Below are 26,325 nucleotides of genomic sequence, written 5' to 3'. Positions count from 1 at the left end.
TGATTTTTTTTTCGAATGTCATAACGCTTCACGATAACTTCTTTTTTTTTGTGTGAAAAAAAATTTGATTAACCGTGATTATCACAGCGATAATTTTATATAATTTAAATGATTGGAATGAAATGATAAAACAAATATAGGCAGATATTTATCTTATTATTATTTGTTGATCAGCAAATATTGCAACAACCTTTTTTCTCTTCTTCACCGATCAATTCACTTGGATTTCCACGAAATTTTTTCCTTGTAGCATCTGGTGAATCAAACATTGAATCATTTTGCATCATAGACGCTGAGAAAGGCGTTTTAGTATTGTTCAATGATGAAACATTTACCATTTGTGTTTGTAATTGAAGATTTACATTCTGGTCATAGTGTTTTGTTGTCGTTGGTTTCATTTGATGATTGATTGATGTTTGATTGGTTGACATAGTTGATTGAATGTTAGTGTTATTAGGATGATCGACTACAAATAATTTGTATCGATCAGAATAGGTGTTATTCAAACTATTTCGATGTTTTTCTGAACGTTGTTTCTTGAGATCAATTAACGTTCCTGTCCCAGTATTATTATTGTTCAGACTATAACCACTTAAATCAGGATGATAACTATCATGATTCTTGGTATTTTGTTGAGAATCATTGCCATCCATTCGATCGGATTTTCTATTCTGTTGTGCATATTCTGCACTAGGATAATGATTGTCCTGAGGTTCATTCGAAATGTTCAAATCATATTGATGACTGGATCCAACTTGCTGATGATGATGGTCGGTGTTATAAGTTCGTATATCTGGTTGTGTGATTGATTGATTTGAATAGTTTGAAGTATTATTATTGATAAGGTCATTGTGATTTCCATTTTCTGAATGGTAGGTTGATGGTGATGAGATGTGAAAAGTATTATTTGAATCCATACTGACTTTGATTGAATCAACATCAATTGGTGATTCGGTCATTAATTTTCTGTTAAAATCTTTATAGAATTGAGTGTCTGAATCAAGATCGCTATCATCTTTTTTAATTTCGTCAGATTCACCAGCTTTTTCATGCCATATCCTCGCTTCTTCAATGGCTTCTCTTTTCGCTATTTGTGACTTTTCGCGAATACTAGTCCGCCGAATAGAATGTGAACGAGTGTTAGTGCTATGTGATCTTCGTAACCTGGTTGAATTTACGGCTTTTTTGGCATCGATTTCCGTTTTAAGCTGTAAAATGCGACTTTTTAAATCTGGATCTTCACAAATATCAAAAGGAATTTCACCGTTTTTTGTTCTGGCCTCCAAATCGGCACCATTTTGGACTAAAAATTCGACAACATCAATCTGGTTGGAAAAATATCTGTAATGAAAGCAAACACCAAGAGTAATTGAATGAAAAACTTACATGTCCCCAACAAGCAGCCGCATGAATTGGCTGCCATAAATCAATGTCACACTCATCTATTGAAGCATTGTTATCGATTAAAAATTCAATGACACTCAAATATCCATTAGCAGCAGCTATATGAAGCTATAAAGAATCAAACATTAAATCAATGAATGAATTTAAACAATTTCTTTTCATACCGGCGTAGCGCCTTGTTCATCTTTCAAATTAATATCGTAACCATTTTGAATCAATTCTTTCATATCGAAAAGCATTTGATTTTCTGTTTTCAATCGAATTTGATCAATCAATTCTTGTGTGATTCCACGTTTGGCCATTTCGGCTTCAATATAATCCAATGTTTGTTCATCCTCACAAATATCATAAGGCATATTACCATCGGCATTCACAGCTAATAAATCGGCATTGCTATGTGATAAGAATCATAATTATAAATTCTGAAAATTTAGATTTCATTTTCAATAATATTACTTTTCGATTAATAATTTAATTAAATTCAAGTGACCACAAGTTGCAGCAGCATGTAATGGTGTCCATTGTTCACTATCTTTGGCATTTACATTGGCCCCAAATTCGATTAATAAACGCATCATTTCTTCACAATTATCAATACAACATTGATGCAAAGCAGTAAGACCATCTTCGTTGGTCGAATCAGGACTTACACCCAACATGAGTAAACGTTTCACTATTGGACAATGAAAGAAAAAAATACAGAAATGAATTTTTTAATTTTCGGGAAAAAAAAATTAAGAAACAAACCTTCGTAGATATCATTTCGAGTGGCAGCTTCCAACAACATCACAGATGGTACAAAATGAACTTTATATCCATTTTTATTATTATTGTTATTATTATTATTATTATTTTTAATTTTGGCCGTATCAATTTGATTTCCATCTGGTCGTTTTCTTTTATTTAAATATGTATGATCTTTTTCTCGTTGTGACCATTTTTTCAATTGTTGAGATCGTCTTTTTCGTGCTAATTTTAATCGTTCTTCAGTGTTGAGCTTTTCTAGATAGGTCATTTCAGAAACCAGATCCGAATGTTCGGCCATTTTTTTTTGTTTTGTTTTGTTTGGTAAATTTGATATTGGCAACCACTATTATGGATGTATGAAAAATTGATTTCTTTTGATAATCATCAAAACGAAAATGTAACAAATGGATTTCTTATCGAAAATGTAATCAAATATCTAGCTATATAGTAGAATTGCAAGATTTATAAATCATTTTTGTTTTTGTTTTTTTTTCATTTGGATTTGAGTTGTTCTTTTTTAACAAATAAACTTAATAATAACTAATATATAAGGCTTGTCGTCGTCAAATTGGAAGATTTGATTTAAATATTTTTTTCAAAATGATGATGATGATTTTGTTTTTGGACCATAAATTAATGATCTAAAAATGATGATGAAATTGTTGATGACAGTAATAAATAATAAATGGCAAATCTTGTGCACAAGAATTGAAAAAAAAAACAAAAGGCAAAAGCAATTTTTTTTATTATTATTGTTACTGATGAAAATGATGATGATGATGGCAACAATAAAAAAACTAATAAATGATGTGGAATGATTCAATGATTTAATATATGGAATTATTATTATATAGGAAATCACAAGATGATGATGATGAAACATTAAAACAATAATAAAACAATAATAATAAACATATGGATGGATGGATTATTTAATCATATTTAGATCAATTAATTAATAATTTAATGAAACAAAAAAAATGAGACCGATATAAAAAACACAAAACATAAATAATGACATGTTATTCAAGAAGGGAAAAAATTATTCTGTTGAAATTAATGGTTGGTTGTTTTCACGATGATTCAAATGAAAGTTTTCTCTCCCTCTATCTCTCTCGCTCTCGGTCTTTTTTTTCATTCGACCATCATCATCATCATCATTACAGATTTGACCAGATATACATGTAGTGGCTTTAATATTATTATTATTTTTTTACTGTTGTTATTGTCGTTGTCGTCGTTGTTGTTGTGGTGGTTATCTCAATGATTTGATGTAAACAGGACAGGTGAGCTCATACACACAAAAACACACACACCAAAATGGTGGTGAATGGATGAAGCAAAAAAGAAAAAAGACAAACAACCGCTTGCATTTATTTGGATATGATAATGATAACAAAAATATAATGATGGTTTTTTTTCTCTTCAAGAGGAATATTGAATGAATTGAATTGAAGACCAAACGAGAATGGTTGAAATATATGATGATGATGATGATGATGAAAAATTGAAAGACGTGCTCAAACTCATTCAAAAAAAAAGAGAGAGAGAGAGAGAGAGAGAGAGACATTTAATAACATAGACATTGAACACAAAAACTCATTTTTTGTGCACTCGTTTCAATTTCACCGTATGGATTACATAACCAAAACAAAACAAAACAAAAAATGAAATATAATGAAATTCAGAAAAAATCAATGTTATTATTTTATTGAATGGGCAATTATTTTCGATCATCATTGATCCGATGATGATGATGATCACATTGAATTTATCGATTATTTTATTTATTTATTTGAAGAAAAAAATGTGATGACGATTTTTTGATAAGATTAATGATGATTACAATAGGAAAATTTTGTTTTTTTTTTATAAAATTACAAATTCGATTTTAAAAACACCTGTATCATATCACACAATTATTGTGAAGAGTGTAATAACAGGAAATTTTGTAAGATTATAATCAATATTGATTTGGATATTGTTGTGATATTTATAGAACAGGAAAGAAAAATAAATTTTTCTCAATCATCATTGATGATCGATGATGACCAAATATATTTGATGAGAAATTCATCAAATAATGACGACAATGGTATGACGATTATGTCATAACAGCAATAATAACCGATCCTATAGACTGGATTATTATTGATTTATTTTTCTCTGTATTGGTTTATTAGTCACCATCATCATCAACATTTTCAAGATGTTTTCTATAAAATTCATTTTTGCTCACTCTACACACACACACACATATTGAGATTCATTAGAGATATTGATTAATTTAATGAATATTAATCAAAATTTAATTAAATAAATGAAAAAAAAAATTTTCACTTACCAAAATGTTTTGAAAAATTTCAATGTTATTTATATGTTATTTTATATGATGAACATCCAACCAACAAAAAAAAAGTGCAAATACGATTGGTTTTTAATTCCATCGTCTTCGTTGTTGTTGTTTATCATTCCTTCTTTTTTTTAAAAAAATTGTTACCTTTATTAATATTTTATTATGATCATCATCATTACATACATACATTCATTCATTTTGTGTATAATGAATATTAATGTTTGTGTATGTATGTATGCATGGTAATGATGAATTTTTTGTTATTCATTCGCGAATCGCAAGATTTGACGTATCAGTTTTTTCTGTTAAAACAAAATGTTGTTGTTGTTATTTAAACATTAATGAATCAATGAATGAATGTCACAGGATTGATTGATGTTGGATAAAAAAGAAAGAAAAAATCTTAATTTTTTGTTTCACATTCGTTCAATTGAAACAATATTATCATCTGATGACGCCGATGATGATGATGATGACCAAACGACAGAAAAAATTTTATTTTTCAAATTTAAAAACATACCGACACACAATCGATTAATAATAATTTTTATTTGTTTCTATATTTATAAATACCAGTACAGGATGATGATTATCATCATCGTCATCATCATTTAATGGTTAAATGGACACAAGAAAAAAAAAGGATAGTTGGATTGGTTTGGTTTATTTAATGTTTTTTGTTTTTTATTTAAAAAAAAATTCACAATAATTTTTTGCTCATTATAATTATAACTGTGTTTCCTTGTTTTTTTTCTAATTAAAATTATTGATTTTGTTGATCTATAGAAACACATTGGATATTAATTTTATAGATCGGATTAATTGATTGATTATTGTGTCGATTGATTATTATTGTTATTGTTATTATCCGAACGACTTGAAAATGAATCAAAATTAAAACAAACAAACAATAAAAACATTATATATGATAATAATATTATAATACAAATATTCGATGGTTTAAATGTTAATGAAAATTCATTACGAGTATTTGTATATGTTGTTAATTGTAGAAATGTAAAAAAAAATGAAATTAATACAAATAATATTGCATTTTGATGAATGTTAGCATTGATCACTTGTGTTGTACTATATAAATAATAAATATGGTATCGATCCAATAAATGTTTTGATAACATGAACAATAATCCTATTTGTTTTTGTTTTTTTGCATATTGAAAAAAATATATATCAAGCAACCAAAAACAAACGTCAATATTCCACCCCCATCCATAAAATAATTCATCAATCAATGACATATACCAAATCGGAAATGAAAAAAATATTGAATATATCAAGAAAAAAAAGAAGAAATTTCATTAAAAAATGTAACAAAAAAAAAATGATATATTAAACTTACCTAACGGTGCCAGAATAGGACTAGCAATACTATATGTAACAACAATAGTAAATATTAATAAAAAACGTGGATAATTTGAACTATAACAGAATTGAAAATTTGTTTCCATACGTGCACGTCCAAATTCAGCTTCCGTTTTTGGATAATAAATTATACAACTATATAAATATGATCCTAATTCAGGTAAACGTAATAATTGTGCTGGATTTGTAATAAATATACATGATATAACATAATAAATAAAAAATGGACTATAATTTGCAGGAAATAGACATTTATAAAAATCTCTTGGAAATGTTTTTTCCGATATTTTTTTGATCAATAATTGTCCACTATATTTTGCAGCAGGCATGTGTGTGTGTAAAAAGAAAAACGACATTAACGTTAATTTACTGTTAATCAAATTTTAAAGAAAAAATTTTCTTACGACATAAGTCCAAGCGAAGGAAATATTAACACCATTAATATGGAATAAAGATAAACCATTTTCATCATTTTAGAATTTTTTTCCGATTTACTTGTTTGTGGTACAAATAATTCGATTATCATAATTAGATTAGGTATAACACATGCAAAACCATTCATTATTAATGCGCTTAAATATCTTACCCATTTTATCTATTTATAAAAAAAAATTAATTTCATTTTAAAAGTTTTTTGTCATTGTTTTTACCTGAATGAAGCCAATGTTTAATTTATTATTTTCAATATCGGCTACTTTTGTTGGACCCATACCGAAAATAAATATTTCTTGTAAAAAATTCAATGCCACAATAGGTGTAGTGAAAAACAAAAATATAACAATTGTTAATAGATTCAATATGATTGAACAAATATAAGATGTACGATTATTTATAATAATATCACTCCATTCAATATCTTCGGGAAATGGTGCCGGTTGTGTTATCCATTGAAAATAACCATATGGATCAGCAACATTAGTATTTTTCCAATTAAAACCACAAAATTTTTGTGAACATGAATTTATTGTATTCAATAATCGTGTATGTTGTGTAAGTTCAAAATGTTCCAATAATTTTTTAGCCATCATTGATGTTTTAAATTGAACAAATGCAGCATGTTGTGGTTGATCTAATGTTTTAATTACTTCGTTTTTAAGTTGTTTTCGATAATCATACAATCGATGTTGATAATAACATATTCCACATAATGGACATTTTGGACAAATCAAACCAAACATAAATGGTCGTACTAATAACGTATAACCAAAATGTTGTTCATATTCTTTACAATAATCTATTGATAATTTACATGCTTTAATATCTTTTAATAAATTGTTGATTGGTTCAACATTATAAGTATATGTAATTTGTGTAACTTCAACATTACTAAAATTAACTTCAATAAATTGTTTCAATTTATCTGCATTACGAGCTTTTTTCGGTAGATTCTGTATCAAAATTGTTTTTCCATCCGTTTCGTTTAACGGTAAAACAATATAATCGGAAAATTTTTTCATCATAAAAACACCTACAAGTACAATGATTAGTGTTGTAAATGTATGTATCCAAAGTAATGATGATGTATTTTTAACATTATTGATTGTTGACATTTCATAATAGGTATTTAAACTATTACCACCAATCATATTGACCGGTATTAGAATTACAATTGAAACAAACGAAAATAATGCTAAAATATAGATAATATAACGTTGAAATAATAAATAATGGATAGCATCTTTGCCACGATGTTTAAGAATATCTTCATCTTTAATAAATGTATAATCAAATATCCAATGACGTTTTTGGCCAACAGATTTCAGTTTTTCTTGATGACTTTTTCTTATATTTTGATATTTTGTATTGATAATCGCAATTGCTTTATCACTTTTATTCAACATATATCTGTTTGTAATCAAATCTGTAAAATCATGTAAACTACTATGAAGATAAGCATCTGGATGAAAATACTTGATTGGATTTTCTTCATGTAACAAATCCACTTCACGATCGCTATATATAAATTCTAACCAACTGGAAAATGAAATGTGAAATGATTAAATTGATGAAATAATTTTTTAAAAATGTAAAAAAGTAAAATTTTCAATTACTTTTTAGGCCAATCTCGGCCATTTTGTTTTTTTGTGAAATAGATTGCCCGTAGAAATGCCAAAAATGATAATAAAATCTGGTGATTGTAAGCAAACAAAAAAAAGAAGTTATTAAATACAATTATTCGATAGTAGATTATTATTTTAAAGACTAACAATAGTAAAAAACATGTTGAAGACTATTGCATCGAAAATATCATCCATTCCTTCAACATTAGTGTAACCATTGGTCAAATTAGCAAGCAAATTTTTGCAACATTTAGCACCGACACAACTTTTCATTTTTTGTTTTGTTTGTTTTTTTTTAAATTTGTCTTTAATGATTTTTACAAAAAACGATTTTTTAATACTATTTTGGCTTTACTTAAATATGTGTATCGAACATAAACTAAATAATGAACAAAATGATTTAATTAAAAATTATTTGATTGTTGTGATTGAATTTGTGGAGTAACCAATGAAAGTTCCGATTCGATTGGTCTACGTGTATCATATAATGATGGTGCCTGTAATATTATACCACATGTTCCACAGAATACGGCCAACGAAAATATCCAAAGAAAAAGTCTATCCAAAACCATTGCCACATATTTCCAATCTTCAATTATCTAAAAATATTTATTTAAAAAAAATAAAGTGTGATTTAATTAAATAAATATCAATAAATAATTACGTTATTATCTTCATCATCTTTTCGTATATGATCGGCAAGATGAATAATTCCTTTCATAGCTTTTTGTATTTCGACCATATTGAATATTTGTCTAAGATGAGCATAATTTTGTTCATATAATTGATTTAGTTCTTGTGTTTGATGTGTTGAATATGTTGATGGACCAGGTTGATCCGGACTACCGGACATACAAATTGATTCTTGAAATGAATCAATTGAATCATGAAAATTTCCACTATATTTCATTGATGTTTCACGATTACCATTTGATTCTTTTTTAGATTTACCACGACCTTTCCTGGCAATTGCTTTTATTTGTAAAAACAAAATCAATGACAAAAAAAATTTTTATTATTATCAAACATTTCAAACCTGCTAATTCTGCATGCCAATCTTGTGAAGATGGTCGTTTCATTAGCAAAATTCTGGGCAAAATATGTATGAAAACTTTTCGAATCCAAGGTGTCATTATATGAGTAGCTGGAGAACGAAAATGAACATTTAAAACACCCACTGTGACACATATGGAAAGTGTATCGAGTATCAAGGTGAACAATAAATATTTGCCAAGTAATGGAATTGCTAAACTTGTTGGCTACAAAACAAAATAATCAATGACAATATTTAATTATCTAATGAATCGAATAATTAATTACCGGGATTATCTCGGCAAGAAGCAAGAAAAACACAGTCAATGCTACAAGAATTGAAATGGCAAGCGTTACTTTTTCACCACTATCCGATGGTAAATAAAAAACAACTAATGTAAGAAAAGTAATTCCTACACAAGGAATAATTAAATTGACAGTATAAAACAATGTTTTACGACGCATTGTTAGATTGAATGTAATATCTGGATATGGTTCAGGACAACATTCATAATATTCTTCATTATATTTAGCTGGAACCATCAATATATCCCATTCGACACTTTTATAAAATTCACTAAGATCAATACCAACATCAACATAAGTTGAACCTTCTTCTTGTTTAACATGACGAATATCAACTTCATGACCATCATATGTCCAGCTTGCAAATTTCATCAAACATGATTGTTCATCGAATGGAAAATATTCAACATCAATTTTACATGTACTTTTGTATAATGCCGGTGGATTCCAAACAACCAAACCAGTACTATAGACTGTTGCTTTAGTCATTAATGTTACCTCATAATTGCCATCAGCATTATTAAATAAAACTATATCTGGAAGCCATATATTTTCAGCCGGAACATTGATCATATCAACACCACCATAATCATTTGGATCCCATGTTAATTTATAATCATACCAATTCTGTTCCAACCATATATTAGTGGTCATTACTTGTTGTCGCAAATTTATATCTATAATTTGTGTCAATTTAAGACCAATATTTACAGTTAATTTGTATGAATGATTTTTAGATGGCCTTATTAATCGATTATCTTGAAATTTTTTTTTAAATAATGATAATTACTAAATGATCTTATTTGTTATTCAAAAACAAACTTACAATCGCTAAAAAGATCATCGTGTAATCGTTTTGTATGAAAATGAGCTTCCGTTGAAAACAAAAACAACAGAAAAATTGATGAAAATAGAAAAAATCTGATTGAAAACCACAAAATCATGATTATAATGATAATCTGATTGTTTTCTATCCTGAAACATTGATATCCAAAATCCAAAACAATTTATAAAATAGCTCACGTTCTTGAAACATATATGAGGATGCTATTCTTTATACGAACATTATAGAACATATATAGAATGCATCCTGGAATGCAGTATGCGCAGTGAATCCCAAAATATTAAGCGAATACATCATATAACACACACACACATATCACAATTTTTAAATAAGAAAAAAAAACATTTGGAATTTTATTCAATTTAAATTCTAAAAAGAACATATATCGAAAGAGAATCATATATTGTTTACCGTTTTACATAAAAATCAATCATTTTTTAATTTCAAAACGAGCAAATCAAATTTAAACATTCGAACGGAAATTTGCACATGAATATTTTTCTTTTCTCTTTTTTTGTTTGTTTGTTTTGTTTCAATGATTGATGAAAATAATTAATTAATTTTATCATATAATATCATCTCAATAGAATAATTTGATTAGAATCAATATATAATCCAATGAAATCACAGATAATGTTGACCAAATAATAATAGCGAATAAAAGCGATAAATTTTAGATACAATAATCAAATAAGCAGCAATAACAAATAAAACATTATTACGAATGATGATTCTTTTCTTTAATTTGCCTTGAAGGAATTAGAAGGGGCTTAAATAAGTAATGGTGATAATGATATGAATGTTTTCTTTTTTCTTCTTCGTTCATCGCCACTATCGTTATTTTTTTTCAAAAAAATATCATATTAGAGTGAAAAAGAAAGAATCGACCATCAAGCGAATTATAACGTTTAATAATATAAAATGACTAAAAAAATTTCGAATAAGGCATAATGAGAGTGAGTGACGAATACGAAATTCGATAAAGAAGAAATAAACAATTAAGCAAACAAATATTATTGTCGAAACAAATCGAGATCGAATCGAATCAAAAAAAGAAATAACTGCCAAATGAATATAAATTATCTCATTATTAGTTTATCCATTCATTCATTTAGCATGTTTCTTCAGTATTAGGAAAATTTGTATTTGATTGAAATAAATTATCATTACGATCAAATGATAGCGATTTTTTGTCTTCATTAGTAGCACAGAAAAATAATGCGGAATTGCTTTTTGCCGAAGTACGATCCGAATTCGAACGACGTGTGATTGGAGAAGCGGTAAATGTCTCTAATGATTTGCATGTAGCAAGTACGGCATTTGCTGAGATGCTTCGTTCTCTAAGAGAATTTCGTATATCAAACGTACATTTCTTAGCGGGCATATTTTCTGATGACATCATCGGTTCGACCATCATTGGTTCGGGAGAATTGACTTGAAACATTGTTATTGAATCTTCAACAAATTGTTCATCAACCAACATTGGCGAATTAACACCAAACATATTGCTCACTTTGGTTGCATTTTGATTTTCTTTTTGATCATTTAAATATTCTAGATTCTCATCCGTTGTTTGATAATCAAAGTTTCGATAATCATCTAATGCACTAATGCTTCGACATTGTGTAGTGATGACGTCTTGATTGCAATAATCTGTAGCCATTGTTATATTATTATTGGTATCATCAACCATACATCGACGTTCATCTTGTTTGTCTAAGTAATTAATTGATCCAGCTTCTGATTGTAAACGCGACTGTTCATTAGAATGAGGATTATGGGTCATCAATGTTTGTCTTGATGGATAAACTCGCAATGCTACAGCTAGATCATGTAAAACTTCTACTTCTTTTTCTTCGATAAGCTTAAAACGTTCGTTGAACAAGATCAAATGAGCGAAAATGCAATTCAAATGTGGATGAAGATTTAACAAAACTATTTCTTTGAAATGTGAATGATAAATATGGGCCACTACATGATACAATAATTTCATTATCTTCTTGACAGTCAATACAAAGGTGGGGGGAAATTCTCTATCTGAAAACGAAACAAAAAAAACAATTAGAAATGTTTTTTTAGATAGAAATGTTATGTTAAAATATTACCAAATTTCGTTGGAAAGATTGACTCGTCATTAATCGCCTTTTGGGCGTAAGTCATTACATAGTCAACATATTGTGGAGCAGTTAGTTTGATTCGTTTACCTTTTTCATCCACCCATAAGTATTGTCTAAAAAAGATTGTCAAAATAAACAAATGGAATTTAAAAAAACAAAACAAATCATGTTACAAACCGATTACATGGACCACTCATATCCGGACAGCCAGACATTGAACAAAACTCGGAAATTGTTCCATAAAGTAGATTAATATGCTCGAAAAAAGCGATTGCTTTAAAACAAAATGACAAAATAAAAATTAATAAAACATGGAATGGAATCTAATATTTCAACAACAACAACAACAAAAAACACTTACTATGTGATGCAAGCCATTCATTATAATCCAAACCTTCGGCCAGATTGACAATTTCTCTTAATTTGGTTTCCGATGTTGTGCATTCAAGCATGGCACTATGAAGATATTGTTTAGTATCTTCTTGTTGTGATGGATTCGGATCTTTGTCTTTTCGCCGGGTTTTCCTGTATATCATATAACACAAAGAATATCATAATAAAAATTAATTTTATTAGATACAGAAACAATATTTGCAAAGCTGTTTTCAAAAGTAGAAAAAAACTAACTAACCAAACCAAATTAAGAACAAACATAGTAATCATTAAAAAAAAATTTCAAAGATTAATTATGTTTCATGATTTACACTAAGATAAAGAATCTATATTCACAATGTAGCCTACAATCGTTTTGTTGATGAAATCTCTTCAGAAAAAAAAATTAATGTTTGGCATATTTTTTTTTCATTTTTAATAATTTCATTGTGTATATTTCTCTTTTTAAAAAAAAATCTAACCAAATCAAACAATGATAACAACATTATGTTTGGATAGAAAAACATAGCAAAAAAAACAGTGAGAGAGAGAAAAAAAGTAGGAAATGATACATCAAATCCAAAATCAACATCATCATCATAAAAAACAGTTTGTGTCGAATACTTTCCATCTCTTTTTCTCTTCTTCATATAAGCTATATGTTTCAATTCGATTTTTTTTATAATGAAACAAAATTATCATTGATCGATCGAAAGATATTCAAATGAAGGAAAAAAAAGGGAGAAAGAATTTCAAATTCATAAATCATGAATGAAAGCAACAAACTGTCGCTGATTGTAATAATAAATAATAATTTTTGTACATTGAAAAAACAATGGAAAAGTTAAATTTGATCGTACACCTGTTATTATGCTCAAAAATTTGAACTTGTTTTTTTTTGTTTTTGCTTCTAAACATCTGGACGAAAAAAAAATGATAAATTTTGTTGTTGGTTTTGTAAATTTATAAAGAAAGTAAAATAAAATTTCAACAACTCACCCAATAAACCAGTCCATTGTGTCACGAAGATATTCGGGCAATTTCTCCAGCTTGAAAGGCGAAACTTGAACAATGTTCACAATCAACCACAGATAAAATTGATAAATTTTTTGTTATTGTTGTTTGTTTGTTTCTTTTTTTTAAATTTCAAATATATTCGACACAAGCTAGATATTATCCAGATATCGAATTGAACCCGGTCGAATATTAAATTATTTTGTTTACGAATCCTTGTTGTCGTTTTTAATCGTTTTAATTGTCCAAGGATTCAATCCAAAATCAAAAATTAGAATGGTAATTTCATTTGAAGATCAATATTTTTTTTCCGGATTGAATTGTAATCGTAATATAGATGATGATGATGAAATAAAATTAAACTGATTTCGAATGAATGTTTATCTTTAGGTTTTTACATATCTCGTATAACGATGAAAATATATTCTGTTTTTTCATTTATTATTATTATTTTTTTGCTGCTTCACCTAAAAAAAATACCGTGGAAACGAGAAAATCGAATCTTTTCAAGGAGCCCGAAAAATAATAATAATAACAATACGAGTGAGTATAGGAAAAAAAACACCAGAAAAATTAATAAAATAATGACGACAATGAAAAATAAAACTCCAGGAAACAATCAAACAAAAAGAAAACTACAAAAACAAGATACTCACCGATAGATAGATAGTTAGATGGATAGAAAAAATGCCTTATCACTAAAATAGCTAAATCAAGCAAATTATTATAAAAACATACAAATTGAAATTTGAAAAAAAAATTGAAACCAAATGGATTTTTTTTTCCAAATGTTTTGTTTATTGTGTTTCACTGTGTTTTCTATTGTTATTGTTGTTGTTTGTTGTTATTGTTGGTTTTCTGGTTGCTGGATTTTGTTGATGATGTTTTTGTCAGTAAATATATACAACACAATATGATGGTGTTATTGTTGTTATTTTTTTTTATTATTTTTTTTTTCATTATTTATAATGCCCAACATTCATCTCATCTTACTCTGTTGTTTCTCTTCTTTCTCACTGTTTGTCCGTATAAATTTATGTATGTGCGCGTGAAACGAATGGCGACAGATTTTTTTTCCTCTAATATTCTTGCCACCATCTGGTGACGCAACGATTGACCTAAAAACTTTTTTTTTCGGTTTCAATGATTTAAGGATGATGATGTCGAAACGATTTGGGTTTTTTTTTATTAATCATATTTTTTTCCTTTGAAACAAAATGATTTTTATCGAAAAAAATGCGATAATATGATACAATTATTTAAAAAATAATGAAAAATGTGATAGAAAAAAATTTTTCGAATTGAATGATGGACTGATGTTTTGTGATCTACATTGGTGGTGGTCGCATTGGTGGACCACTCGGTGGTGGTGGACGCATCATTCCAGGAGGAGGCGGTGGTCGAATTCCAGGTGGAGGTTGTGGTGGTGCACCAACCGGTGGTATTCCACGACCCATTCCTGGAGGCATTGGTGGCATACCTGGAGGCATTGGCATTCCAGGTGGTGCTGGTATACGAGCGGTCAAACCAACAGATGGAATACCACGACCTTGCGGTGTCATGGCTGCTGCAGCAGGACCACCAACACCTCGAACTGGTCCTTGAAGACCTGGTGCAGCACCAACAACGGGTGGAACAACTACAGCTGGAATACCACGTCCTGCAGGTCGTCCTAATCCTGGACCAGGAATGACACCAGGCACACGTGGAAGACCTTCATCTGGTGGTGGTGGACCTTCAACTGTCAAAGATACGATATTCTGGCCGCGAAGCAATACGAATCCAAGTACTCGTTTCTCTTCTCTTTCAATGCCTTTAGTTCCTTTTCCTCGAATTTTACGAAATTCTTCACACTCTGACAGTATGACATTCATGTGTTTATCGAATGCTTTGAATGTTCCAATGAATATTCGACTGTCTTGCAGTATTACCCTCATTCTATAATTGAGGTACTGCATCATTTTATTATTTTTGCTGATCGTCTACAAGAAAAAAGTAATTAAAGTAATTATTAATTATTGTAAATATCGTCAACATTCAAACTTACCATATTGAAAACAATTTAAATGAAAAAATTAATCAATTGAAATAAAGGACCAGACAAAAAAAAAACGTTCAACTCAGCCCAAAACATGTGAGACGCGCGGAAGATGAATTTGCATTGAGACAAATAAAAAGGTAGGAAAAGCATAGAAAATAGTTGCGATGAAAGTTATACAATCAAAGTAGCGCATTTCGAAGCATTAAACAAAGGCAAGTTTTTTTTATATTCTACAATCACGTGAATGAAATGGACATCAGCATCGATTGTATATCGATACCATTTCGAATGTTTTTCGAAAATAGACCAAAACAAATTGATTTTTTTTCAAAACAATTCTTTTTTAATTTAATAATATATCGATTATAATAAATTTAATATCATTTTGAAAATATATAATTGATTTTAGAATTTTTTATATTTGAATCAATGAATCTAAAAAAAAATAAAACAGAGCTAATTTTGATTGATGGCAAAATTTCCACCAAAATTAAAAGTTGTTGGTATAGTTTGTTCGGAAAAGACATAGCCACCGCCTTGTTCAATCTTCCGCGATTCTAAAAAGAAAATTTTTTTCAAAGTTAGCATCATTGTAATTATATTTTTAAAAAAAAAATCTATTAATTACCAGCGGCATCCTGGCGACGTTGAGCAAGAACGAATACATCCTCCAACGTGCTGATTTGTTGTGGAGTTAAATTACCAAAAAGTAGATTATATAAATTAGCATCTTGATGTTTTAAAAATTCCATCGTTTTTCTGAACAATATGTATTCATCGTCATGTGAATATTCTTTGTCAAGGGTTGTTTCGAAATTTTCCAACTCTGTCAATTCATTTTCATTATCATCATCGATAATATCGCTATCATCATCATCTTCGTCTTCCAAATATTCACCATCATCCATGTCATCCACTATATAATAAAATATTCATGATTTCGACCAAAAAAAAATTGATATAAGAAATTAATTACCTTTTGTATTGTTCAAATCATCTTCAGTGGCATCTTCTTCATCAGAAGAATTTGTATATTCACTATCGGTATCGGTGCTTACAGCATCGGCAATTGCTTTGGCTTTATATGCTTCTTTCAAATTATCAAATAATTTTAATAATTCGGGTGAAAATTTTGGAGCCAATTCACGAACTTTAGGTGGCATCATATTCGTAGGCAATGTAAATAATTTGCATAATGCTAATATGCATACTTTACGATCATGTAAACCAATGAATGATTTCAAATCCAAAAGCCAATCTTCAAGGATATGATCTAAAATATTTTTATTCGGATATTTTTGCTGTAATTTTTCGATAACCTGAAAAAATAAACCACCATCTATGTACAATACGACCAATAAAATTTGTAGACAAAGTGTTTTTAGTTCGGTCGATTTGAGATCATCATCCAAATGAAAATATCGATCCATCACAATTTCACAAAATGATGGAATAATATTGGCAACTTTTTCGCGGAATTGTAATAAGAAAACTTCAATCATTTTAACTGCATTACAGTGAATATCATCGATGCAATCGTAATTAAGAATGAATTTACAAATTTCAAATAATGCAACGATCCTATTCTGATCACTGATAAATGCATCAGGATCAACGGTTAAAAAATTATGTAATGCAGGTAACATATCAGCAAAATAATCGACTCCATCATCTTTGGTTGATATTTGAAAGATATATCCATAAATTTTCCACATATCATTCGAAATATGTTTATCTGTCAATGTAGTTACAATGTTGAAACATTCTTCATATAGTTCTTTTAGATTTTCATTCAACACCAAAAGAACGCTTTTCATTGCCATTGGTTCGATGATGCTTAAAGTTTCTTGATCATCGATTAACATGAGTACAGTGTCGATTGTGTTCAACGATCCCATTATTGTTATTGTAGTATCATTAACTTCATCATTAGTTTTCAATATGGTTTCTAAAATTTCCACTAAACTAGTTACTATTTTGGCCGCAATGGGTAAAATTTTTTCACCATAAGCACAAATCAATCTTTGAAGACCATTCGATACGTCATCGTTTTGGGAAATTTTCACAATATTTAAACATTCTATAATGATCGCATCTAAATTCGTTGCTATCAATGGCCTAGTCTTTTCTTGGTTGACAATTAAAATTTGAAGTGAAATTGCTGCTTGCACTTTGACTGGAAGTTGTCCATCATGAAGCAAAGCAAACTGTAAACAATTTACCGCTTGAGCCAATGTCTGATCATTGTCAAATTCGAAATCTTCGAAGAAATGTAAAATCCATGCAGCTCTTGCTCTCAAGAATGGATGATCAGAATTGAAAAAAGGAAATATATGATAAGCAAGCATATTGTTAATTTGTTGATGATACATTTTTTTCTTCAACATTATATCCGAAACTGATCCAAGCATATGTAAAGCACCGTCTTTTTGTTGTGAAGTGCTAACATTCGAACTCAAAATTTGAATGGCAAACCCGATAGTATTTTTGAGCATATCTTTACGTTTCTTACAACAAGTACATAAAAATTGTTGAGCAGCACTGACCGGTGAAACATAATCTTCAAAAAAATCAAATTTCTTTCTTACGTATTCGGCTGGATCAGTTTGCCAAAGTTCATCATCTTCATCCGTATAACACAGCAATGGAAAAATGACTTTTTCAATTATTTGAGAAATATTTGTTTTCAATAATTTCCAAGTGAAAAGATGTTCCACACTTTAAATGAAAAAAATAAGAAAATAAAGAAAATGGCAAATATAGTAAAATGGAATTCAAATACTAACCATGTATTTAAATAATTGATGCATTGTTGTAAAACTCGTTGTGGTAGATACATTTTCTGATTGTATTGATCTAATAATTTTAATATCACCTGAATCATTCCCATGGAAAATGTTTCCATATACCAGCTACCAAAATGTTTGTATTCTTTACTTTGACTTTTTGAAGGGCCATAACGTTCGAATATTCTAACAACAATATGCAATGCCCATTTTTTAGCCTTATACCATGGTAATTCATAACGTTCTTCGATATCGTAATTGTTAACTTCTGCAGGCACTGGACGATCCAAAACTTGTCGAATGATTTCCATCCATTTTGTAAAAAATTCTTCAGTAAAGAGAGTTAATGGTAATGAATATTGAGTAATTATGAAAATAATTTTTAATATCGTTTTTTGCATCAACACCATGTGTTCTGAATTATCTGGAAGAATTTCCATCATCATTTTGTAAAGGATTGGACCTAGAATTTTCATAACATCCAACAATGGTGCCTTATTAATATTAGTTTTGTATTCATAATTTTTTGCTAATTCTAGCAAAACAATTAACGCTCCCATCCATTTGTTTGGATCAGGCATCTGTAAATAGAGAACAATTTTATCGGTGACAACCAATTTTTCTGGAAAATCATATTTTATGATATAATTGAGGGCCATTGCTAAACTATTTCGAATGACATCAGTAGAAAGTACCAAAGCATCGATGATTGAATTACGAATTAAAGCCCGATCTTGTTCGTGTATGCTGAATGGCACATGATTATTTTTCGTCTCTTTCTCTTGCCAATAATTGAAAACTTCATTTTTGAAATAAATAACGGCTGCTTGTCTGACCGGCAATTCAATGTTTGATTCCATAACAATTTGAAGTACGGTTGGTAAGAAACCGATGATTTTATGAATCTATGAAATAGATAATCTAAGTCAAGTGAAATCAACTCAACAAATTAATAATTACCTCATCAAGTTGTTTTTCTGCTTGATTATAATTGCCATCAAGAGTACCTTTGAAAATCTCGGCTAATTTTACAATATCCATTGTGGCGTTTTTTTAAATTACTTAAAGAAAATAGTTAAGGAATCGTACAAAATCGTCAATTGATCAAAATTTATTAGGTCGAATAAAAGGATTGAGGATGAAAAATATATCGATCAATCGATTAATTATTATGAAGCAATTTATTCAAAAGCACATGGATTAATAGAAATTCGGAAATAAATTATCGACAAAGATATACGTTTTTGGTGATGATATATCCAGAAAAAAAAACAATGCGCGCATCAACTCAACAACTGTAATAAAACAACGGCATGTGCCGCCGCAACCATCAATGATCATGAAACAAGTAAGCAATGGAAAGAAAAACGCGACAGATCATCAACACATTGCACCGCACACAAAAACACACATCTTTTTTTTTATTCTATTTTCACCTTTTGGATACTACCCAAACGTATTCCAATGTATATATATCATATACACACACACATATGGCATGCACATCTGCAGATCTTTTAACTTCAATTGAACAGAATTGATTTAAAATTCTTAGTGGATAACATTTTTAAAAATATATTAATTCTTATAATGTTTCTTAAACATTCATTTAGGGTTTATCGGTCAGCATTATTACGAAAAGAGATTCGTTTTTTATCAAGTGACAAAAACAATACAAATGATAAACAAGATAATGTTCAAGAAAAAGCAAAAAAATCTCCGAAATCTAGTACAATTAAAGTTAAAGATGATAGGAATGAAAAATTAAAATCATTAGAGAAAAAGATTGAATCATTTAAATCAATTAGTCCGAATGATAAAGATACGATCAATAAAACGATTGCTAAGCCTAAGATTCATGTGCGACAAAGTGCACGATCAAAAGAAAAGGTTGAGGTTGTTGAAGATCTCGAACCAATGGAAATGTAAGTATTTCTAAAATGATTATAATCGTTTCTTAATCATTTTGTTGTTGTTGACAGTTTGGCTCGAGGTTTGGACAAAAGACTTGTCGATGCAGCCAGAAGGGTTGCTAATCGCATGCCTAAACATTCGTCCAAACAAACAGAAAAAGAACTTTTAAGTTCGATACAAAAACAACGAAAAGAAACTGCCGAAGCAGCGTAAGTTTGTATTCAAATTGAAAAATTTGATTTAAATTTGTAATTTTGAAATTAGAAAAAATATGATGACCTCAAAAGAAGATAAAACTGAAAGCATAAGCTACAAAATTTTGTCTAGTAAAACTGAATCGAAAAAATTTGATGATCAAATTGGTACCACTTCTAAAGTGGTTAGAATTAAACTTCCTCAAGATTCGTTTTCGGATTTTTCGGATCAATCTAGACCTTATCGAAAGCGATCAAAATCTTTATTTTCCAATGAATGTCTCTCAATTTTCGATCCCAAAGGAATATATCTAACCGATCAAACTTATAAAAATTCTTTATGGCATAAATTGGCTGAACGAGAATTGGAATTATTTCTTGAAAGGCCACCGAAAAATTTTTTCGAAGAAATGATCAAATTGACTGATGATGGAAAAATGTGGAAATATCCAATCGATAATGAACAAGGTAATTGTGTTGAAAAAATGATTAAAAAAATTCGGATGTTATTATTTTTTTTCAAAAAAATAACAATTTCAATAGGTTTGGATCACGAAGAATCGATACCATTTTATGATCACGTTTTATTAGATAATCTATTGAACGGATTTCCTCAACATGGTCCAGTTCGACAATTTATGGAACTAGTATTGTTAGGTTTATCACAAAATCCCTACATAACTGTACAACGTAAACGTGAAACAATAGAATTTTATAAAAATTTTTTTGAAGAAAAAAATCTCCTTACGGAAATTGATGAAACAGATTTATAAATTTCTTTTTATTGTATAAATAATAATGTTGCAATTAGAAAAATAAAAAATAAATTCCAGTTAGTAGACTGGTGATGATAATGATTAAAAAATTAAACATTCATTGATTAATTAATTAAATCGATTTCTTTTGATAAGTTTAAATAATAATAAAATTAAAATAATTAACATTGTATTAAATGTAAAAAATAATTTGAAAAAATTATCATAAATCCAATTGTTATGATTTTTCCATTTTCGATATTGATCAATATGTAGAAATGGATTTTGAAAATGTTCATTCAATTCAAATGGTGATGGATATGGAAATAAACTTAAATAAAAATTATTCAATATATTGTTTAATTCTTTTTTCTCCTTTATATCATGATTATCATGATCAAAATTGTCATTTAGACAAATGAATTTTTTCCGCTTAATACGTAATTCATCTAATTCCATTTCGAGTAATGTTCGATTTGAACGTAACATCTTGAATGCGACATCATCATCATTAATGATTTCATATTTATTAACTTTTATTCTGCCGAATTTATTGACAACATGCTCCATCAATGATGAACACTTTTGTAGAATTTCAATGTTCAAATTTATTGAATTCTTAATAAATATGAGAAAGAAAAAAAAGAAAAAAGAAAAAATAGTTATCAAAATTCTTTCAATAAGTAACATTACCATTGATTGTGTATCATTGATCCAATCACAGCTGGTACAGCATTCTTTCAAATGATTCTGTAGTTCATTTGAAGCATTATTTCTATGATAAATTTGAAGGGCCAATGTTTGTAATTCATTTCGATTCAAAGTTCTGATGACAATATTATTATTAATATAAAGTGAAAAGAACACAAAAAAAAATCCTAAAAAAATACATACCCAGAATGATCGATATCATAACTGGTAATGATTTGTTCGAAGCTCACGTCTTTTGTTTCACTCATTAAGAAATAATAATAAGCAAATGCTAATTGCATATCAAAACTGTTTCGAATCTTATGTGATGAAGTTTTTTCAAATTCATCTCCAAAACGATCATGTAATCGAAACATTATATCTCGATCCATAAAATGTGCCATATGAGCTGGAACTTTTCGTACTTCGATACCAAATTCTTTATTATAAATATGATTCACATATATCAATGAATCAGCATAAGCATCCAAAAGTTTTCTTGATCTAAATCGAACAAATTCATCCGAATTTTTTTGAAAATATTCGGATAATTTTTCTTTCATTTCATTTAAATTTGAATTTGCATCACAAATTAATTGATGATATAAGCTTTTTACTTTGGAATAAAATTTTTTCTGTTCATAATCAAATCCTTGATGATTGTCGATTTTATGAAATTTCCAACTAATTTCATCTGAAATATCTTGTAAATCATTTCCACACGATATGGTTGAATGATGTTTCGAATAACGACGTCGTTTTCTTTCCTCAAGAATATTCGAATATCTTAGTTTTTCTTCATTAATCATTAAACTTAAATTGAAAAATGATGGTGATGATGATGTATAATTTATTAACGTTTTCGTTATCATAACATCACAGTGAATGAAAATGTTAAAATTGAAAATTTTTTTCCGAAACGATGCTGTTAAGTTTAGATTCAAATCACCTTTCACTATATTCTGTTCAAACATTAATGTTAAAATTCGATAATGTTCATTTAAAACGGCACTATGTATAAATGATACATTATAACTGATATCGATAATCTTAATTGGAAATGATCGACTATCATAACGATAATCATTAAGTTTAGTAAAATTCAAATAGATTATGCTAGCATTCGATGGATAATAATATTCGTATTTATCGATTTCAATTATGATCTGATAAAATTGTTGAAAATTATCCACACCACAATCGGCCATATCGAATGCACAATCAGTATTATTACAAACTTGATCACAGGAAGAATCTCCCAGCCAATTAGTTATACAATTTGTAGCACAATAGAATGGACGAACATTTGATTTTTGATTGATTTCGTTATTGTTCGATTGTTGGGTTTGTGTTTGCATTGTTGTATTGTTCAAACAATCTCCACCATCCCAAAGACATCGTGATGAATTACAAGCTTTGTCACAGAAACCATCATTCAGCCAATTGAGTGGACAACCGCTGGCACAATTAGGCACTGGCCATGATAGATAGATACGAAATCCTCTGCTTTTTGTAAAAAAATCATCCAAAAAGATTGATTTGCCCAATATTATATCATCATTGAAATAGAGAAAATATTTTGATAAATTTTTGATACGATGGATATGAGATTCGATTGCCGATGAACTGAATGTTGGCAAATGACTTTGGTTCACGAAAATCTCCTATATATAACACACAAACAAACGAACGAATATAAGATTTATAATTACGAAAATGAAAATATGATGAAGAATGAGAAATCATGGCGAATAAATAAATATACTTGATGTGTTATTATTCGTATTTTAGGATGTTCCAAATTAAGCCAATTGGGAATTTGCCCATTGGTCACTATATAAATATAACGAATCCATGGTGCATATTGATGTAATGAACGTAACGAATATTTTAATTCATCATTGTCAAAAAATCGATTTTTGGCTATATTTTCGTTTGTTTGTAATTGACGTTTGAAAAATAAATGATCTGTAATTTGTAGATTGATTGGATAATGTAATTCAAAATCTGTCAAAGATTTAAGTTTTGTAATTATGTTTGTAATGTTGATTTTTGGATTCAATTTTGTATATAAATAAATTTTCGTTAAATTTTCATTTAAACTTAAATTAAGAAATTGAAAATCGGATCTTTCAATAAAATCCAAATATTTGAATAATGGATCATGATTTTGTTGATTGTTAAGAGAAGTTATTTTTGTTCGAAGCATTAACAATGAATCCAATTTAATTGTACTGTTATTCTGATCATTTGTCGACATTATAAATGTTGGTGAAAATTTATAAATTGTTCCATCGATAATACGAATACAATCGGAATAAAATTCACGAACTATAGTAAAAACAGAAAGAATAATGATGTTAACAAAACAAAAAAACAAAAAACTTTTGATTAATTAAGAATCCCGAAGAAGAAGAAGAAGAAAAACAAAAACAAAAAAAAGAGATAATGAAAAACAAACCGTATTTTATATCGGAAAAAAACAATATTGTATAGTTGCTGTTGTTGTTGTTGTCCGATAAAGTATTGTCATGTTCAAATCGAATAACATTTTTCATTGGAAAATTATTCGTTCGGGTTATTATTTTAGGTCGAACAATTACGATAGGCAAATGAATACAATAAGAATAATGATCATCACAAACAGGAGCTGCTGTACATGATTGAGATAATTCATTAATAAATAATTGATTTGTTTGATTGAATAATGAATGAAATAAATTTGGATCACTTCCATTCACCCATGTGTAAACAACATCGACATCGACATCGACATTGACCACATTATTGTCAAATTGTGAATTTTTCTGTATATCATCAATGTTTGTAATAGATTTCAATGGTACTAATTCAAATAAATTATTGTTGATTAGAAAAATCTATCAACAAAAGGATAAAATGAAAATCGGCTCCGTTTAGTATATTTATTGTAAAGTTTTTTTATTTGTAATAAAAGAAAATTATTCAATCAAATTCTTTTAACTTACATCAATAACAATGTATAATGAAACAAGAAGAAAAAATAAAATTGTAACAATTTTCAACCAACCATATGAATAAATGAAAATAAAACGTTGTTGTTGTCGACGTCGTTGTTGTTGATGATGTTTACAAAATCTTCGGAAATTGAAAAATAACATTTTTTTCATTTTCAACTGGTCTAGTAGTTTGTTTTTTGATTTCCGTATATCCGATTAACCATTTTTTTCTATTCTGTTTTTTTTCTGTGTTTTATTCTCCGCATTTGAACAATTTCATTTATCAACAAATGATGACAACGTGTGCAACTAACGAACGCAAAATGCATCGTTTATATCGAAAAAAAAATTGATAATCAACTGCTGAACCAATGATTAGATTAGATTAATTTCAAACCAAACCAAACCAAACCAAACATACCAAAAAAATAATGATAACTAGCCTGAAAAACTTTTTTCATTATCAACCAAAATCATCGAATCATCGAATGAACAAATATACCAAAACCATTCTTTTTTTTGTCAAAATTAAAATTTTTATTTTTATTTTTCAAAATAATAATCATTATAAATTATTATTATTAATTAATAATGTGAAATGGAATGAATGTGACCTGTTTTAGTTTTTGCTGTTGTTGTTGTTTATTCTCTGTTGAAATAATAATGTTTTTTCTGTGTATTTGGTGTTTGCATAATTGTGTGCGGATGTCAAAAATTTCAAAAAAAAATTCTTTATGTTAACAGAAAACAAACAAACATAAATTGTAAGTGTTCGTGTGTGATGTGTGTATGTAAGTTGAAACTAAAAATCTTCTTCGAACCTATATTTCCGGTTAATGTGTGTGTGTGATAAGTTTATTTTAGAAATTATCAGAAAGAAAAAAAAAATGAATTTTACGAAGAAAATGATTAATCAGATATGTGACAGGAGATTTAAAGTAAACACAAAATATCAATCGTAAAACATATATGGTAGAGTGGAAATGGATCGATCAAAATTCATTGTTTATGAGGTGGATATAGCAGAAAAAAAAGAAAAGAAAAGAAAGAATATTCGATTTACACACTCACACAGTTTTTTTTGTTGTTGTTGTTATTTTTGATTAAAAATCAATCAAATGGGATTTTTTTTCAACATATAAATGGCAAAATAACACGATTCTCTATATAAAAGATGTTTATTTGGTGTTTGTGTGTGTGTGTTCATCAAAACAAACAAACAAAAAAAAATATGGGATAAGACAAGGCATAAAACAAAAAAGAAAGAAAGAAGGAAATGAATATACCGATAACGATTGTGAAATAACGTTCAAGAAAAAAAATAAGCGATAG

General features: G+C 28.4%; 8 protein-coding genes across 14 annotated transcripts; 1 reads left to right on the top strand and 7 right to left on the bottom strand.

The window, feature by feature from the left end:
* Positions 1 to 78: 78 nt before the first annotated feature.
* Positions 79 to 2,600, bottom strand: LOC113792801 (protein phosphatase 1 regulatory subunit 16A-like). The gene is made up of 5 exons (XM_027342744.2): positions 2,152 to 2,600; positions 1,861 to 2,077; positions 1,569 to 1,797; positions 1,387 to 1,512; positions 79 to 1,325 (listed from the first exon to the last, which is right to left on the bottom strand). The coding sequence occupies exons 1-5, from the start codon at positions 2,447 to 2,449 to the stop codon at positions 171 to 173; spliced, it is 2,025 nt and encodes a 674-aa protein (XP_027198545.2). The 5' UTR covers positions 2,450 to 2,600; the 3' UTR covers positions 79 to 170.
* Positions 2,601 to 2,704: 104 nt separating this feature from the next.
* Positions 2,705 to 8,263, bottom strand: LOC113792886 (mechanosensitive cation channel TMEM63A-like). 6 transcript variants are annotated; one of them, XM_075819974.1, is made up of 8 exons: positions 8,098 to 8,263; positions 7,942 to 8,018; positions 6,541 to 7,864; positions 6,295 to 6,485; positions 5,868 to 6,199; positions 4,695 to 5,657; positions 4,496 to 4,628; positions 2,705 to 2,792 (listed from the first exon to the last, which is right to left on the bottom strand). In XM_075819974.1, exons 1-6 carry the CDS (start codon positions 8,221 to 8,223, stop codon positions 5,338 to 5,340), a joined length of 2,370 nt encoding a protein of 789 aa, XP_075676089.1. In that variant the 5' UTR covers positions 8,224 to 8,263; the 3' UTR covers positions 2,705 to 2,792; positions 4,496 to 4,628; positions 4,695 to 5,337. The 6 variants fall into 6 exon arrangements, with proteins under 6 accessions (XP_075676089.1, XP_075676083.1, XP_075676080.1 ...); XM_075819968.1 differs by having other exon boundaries at positions 2,750 to 2,845; XM_075819965.1 differs by lacking the exon at positions 2,705 to 2,792 and adding an exon at positions 2,895 to 2,948.
* A 77-nt stretch (positions 8,264 to 8,340) lies between these two features.
* Positions 8,341 to 10,339, bottom strand: LOC113792804 (acetylcholine receptor subunit alpha-like). The gene is made up of 5 exons (XM_027342746.2): positions 10,115 to 10,339; positions 9,271 to 10,046; positions 8,987 to 9,209; positions 8,615 to 8,922; positions 8,341 to 8,549 (listed from the first exon to the last, which is right to left on the bottom strand). Exons 1-5 carry the CDS (start codon positions 10,230 to 10,232, stop codon positions 8,355 to 8,357), a joined length of 1,620 nt encoding a protein of 539 aa, XP_027198547.2. The 5' UTR covers positions 10,233 to 10,339; the 3' UTR covers positions 8,341 to 8,354.
* Positions 10,340 to 11,022: 683 nt separating this feature from the next.
* Positions 11,023 to 14,638, bottom strand: LOC113792802 (uncharacterized). 2 transcript variants are annotated; one of them, XM_075820018.1, is made up of 6 exons: positions 14,292 to 14,638; positions 13,621 to 14,137; positions 12,611 to 12,774; positions 12,427 to 12,523; positions 12,238 to 12,362; positions 11,023 to 12,169 (listed from the first exon to the last, which is right to left on the bottom strand). In XM_075820018.1, the coding sequence occupies exons 2-6, from the start codon at positions 13,635 to 13,637 to the stop codon at positions 11,244 to 11,246; spliced, it is 1,329 nt and encodes a 442-aa protein (XP_075676133.1). In that variant the 5' UTR covers positions 13,638 to 14,137; positions 14,292 to 14,638; the 3' UTR covers positions 11,023 to 11,243. The 2 variants fall into 2 exon arrangements, with proteins under 2 accessions (XP_075676133.1, XP_075676130.1); XM_075820015.1 differs by lacking the exons at positions 13,621 to 14,137; positions 14,292 to 14,638 and adding an exon at positions 12,881 to 13,027.
* A 160-nt stretch (positions 14,639 to 14,798) lies between these two features.
* SmB (small ribonucleoprotein particle protein SmB) lies at positions 14,799 to 15,822 on the bottom strand. Its single transcript, XM_075820035.1, has 2 exons — positions 15,683 to 15,822; positions 14,799 to 15,617 (listed from the first exon to the last, which is right to left on the bottom strand). Exons 1-2 carry the CDS (start codon positions 15,683 to 15,685, stop codon positions 14,964 to 14,966), a joined length of 657 nt encoding a protein of 218 aa, XP_075676150.1. The 5' UTR covers positions 15,686 to 15,822; the 3' UTR covers positions 14,799 to 14,963.
* Positions 15,823 to 16,033: 211 nt separating this feature from the next.
* Positions 16,034 to 19,847, bottom strand: msk (importin-7 msk). The gene is made up of 5 exons (XM_027342728.2): positions 19,423 to 19,847; positions 18,463 to 19,367; positions 16,653 to 18,394; positions 16,305 to 16,592; positions 16,034 to 16,233 (listed from the first exon to the last, which is right to left on the bottom strand). The coding sequence occupies exons 1-5, from the start codon at positions 19,501 to 19,503 to the stop codon at positions 16,133 to 16,135; spliced, it is 3,117 nt and encodes a 1,038-aa protein (XP_027198529.1). The 5' UTR covers positions 19,504 to 19,847; the 3' UTR covers positions 16,034 to 16,132.
* An 85-nt stretch (positions 19,848 to 19,932) lies between these two features.
* On the top strand, positions 19,933 to 21,463 carry mRpS31 (mitochondrial ribosomal protein S31). Its single transcript, XM_027342730.2, has 4 exons — positions 19,933 to 20,387; positions 20,445 to 20,585; positions 20,641 to 21,038; positions 21,114 to 21,463. The coding sequence occupies exons 1-4, from the start codon at positions 20,053 to 20,055 to the stop codon at positions 21,341 to 21,343; spliced, it is 1,104 nt and encodes a 367-aa protein (XP_027198531.1). The 5' UTR covers positions 19,933 to 20,052; the 3' UTR covers positions 21,344 to 21,463.
* Positions 21,455 to 25,344, bottom strand: Gnptab (N-acetylglucosamine-1-phosphate transferase subunits alpha and beta). The gene is made up of 6 exons (XM_027342843.2): positions 25,003 to 25,344; positions 24,477 to 24,894; positions 23,781 to 24,346; positions 22,220 to 23,679; positions 22,019 to 22,151; positions 21,455 to 21,943 (listed from the first exon to the last, which is right to left on the bottom strand). The coding sequence occupies exons 1-6, from the start codon at positions 25,162 to 25,164 to the stop codon at positions 21,455 to 21,457; spliced, it is 3,228 nt and encodes a 1,075-aa protein (XP_027198644.2). The 5' UTR covers positions 25,165 to 25,344.
* Positions 25,345 to 26,325: the final 981 nt, after the last annotated feature.

Source organism: Dermatophagoides pteronyssinus, unplaced genomic scaffold, assembly GCF_027571235.1.
Source record: "Dermatophagoides pteronyssinus isolate colony J.1.1.1.1 unplaced genomic scaffold, Derpt_VIB-CSIC_2022.12 sq0001, whole genome shotgun sequence".
In the NCBI taxonomy this organism is placed as follows: Eukaryota; Metazoa; Arthropoda; class Arachnida; order Sarcoptiformes; family Pyroglyphidae; genus Dermatophagoides; species Dermatophagoides pteronyssinus.
The sequence above is the reverse complement of the archived record's forward strand: the minus strand, read 5'-3'. Positions and strand labels throughout refer to the sequence as shown.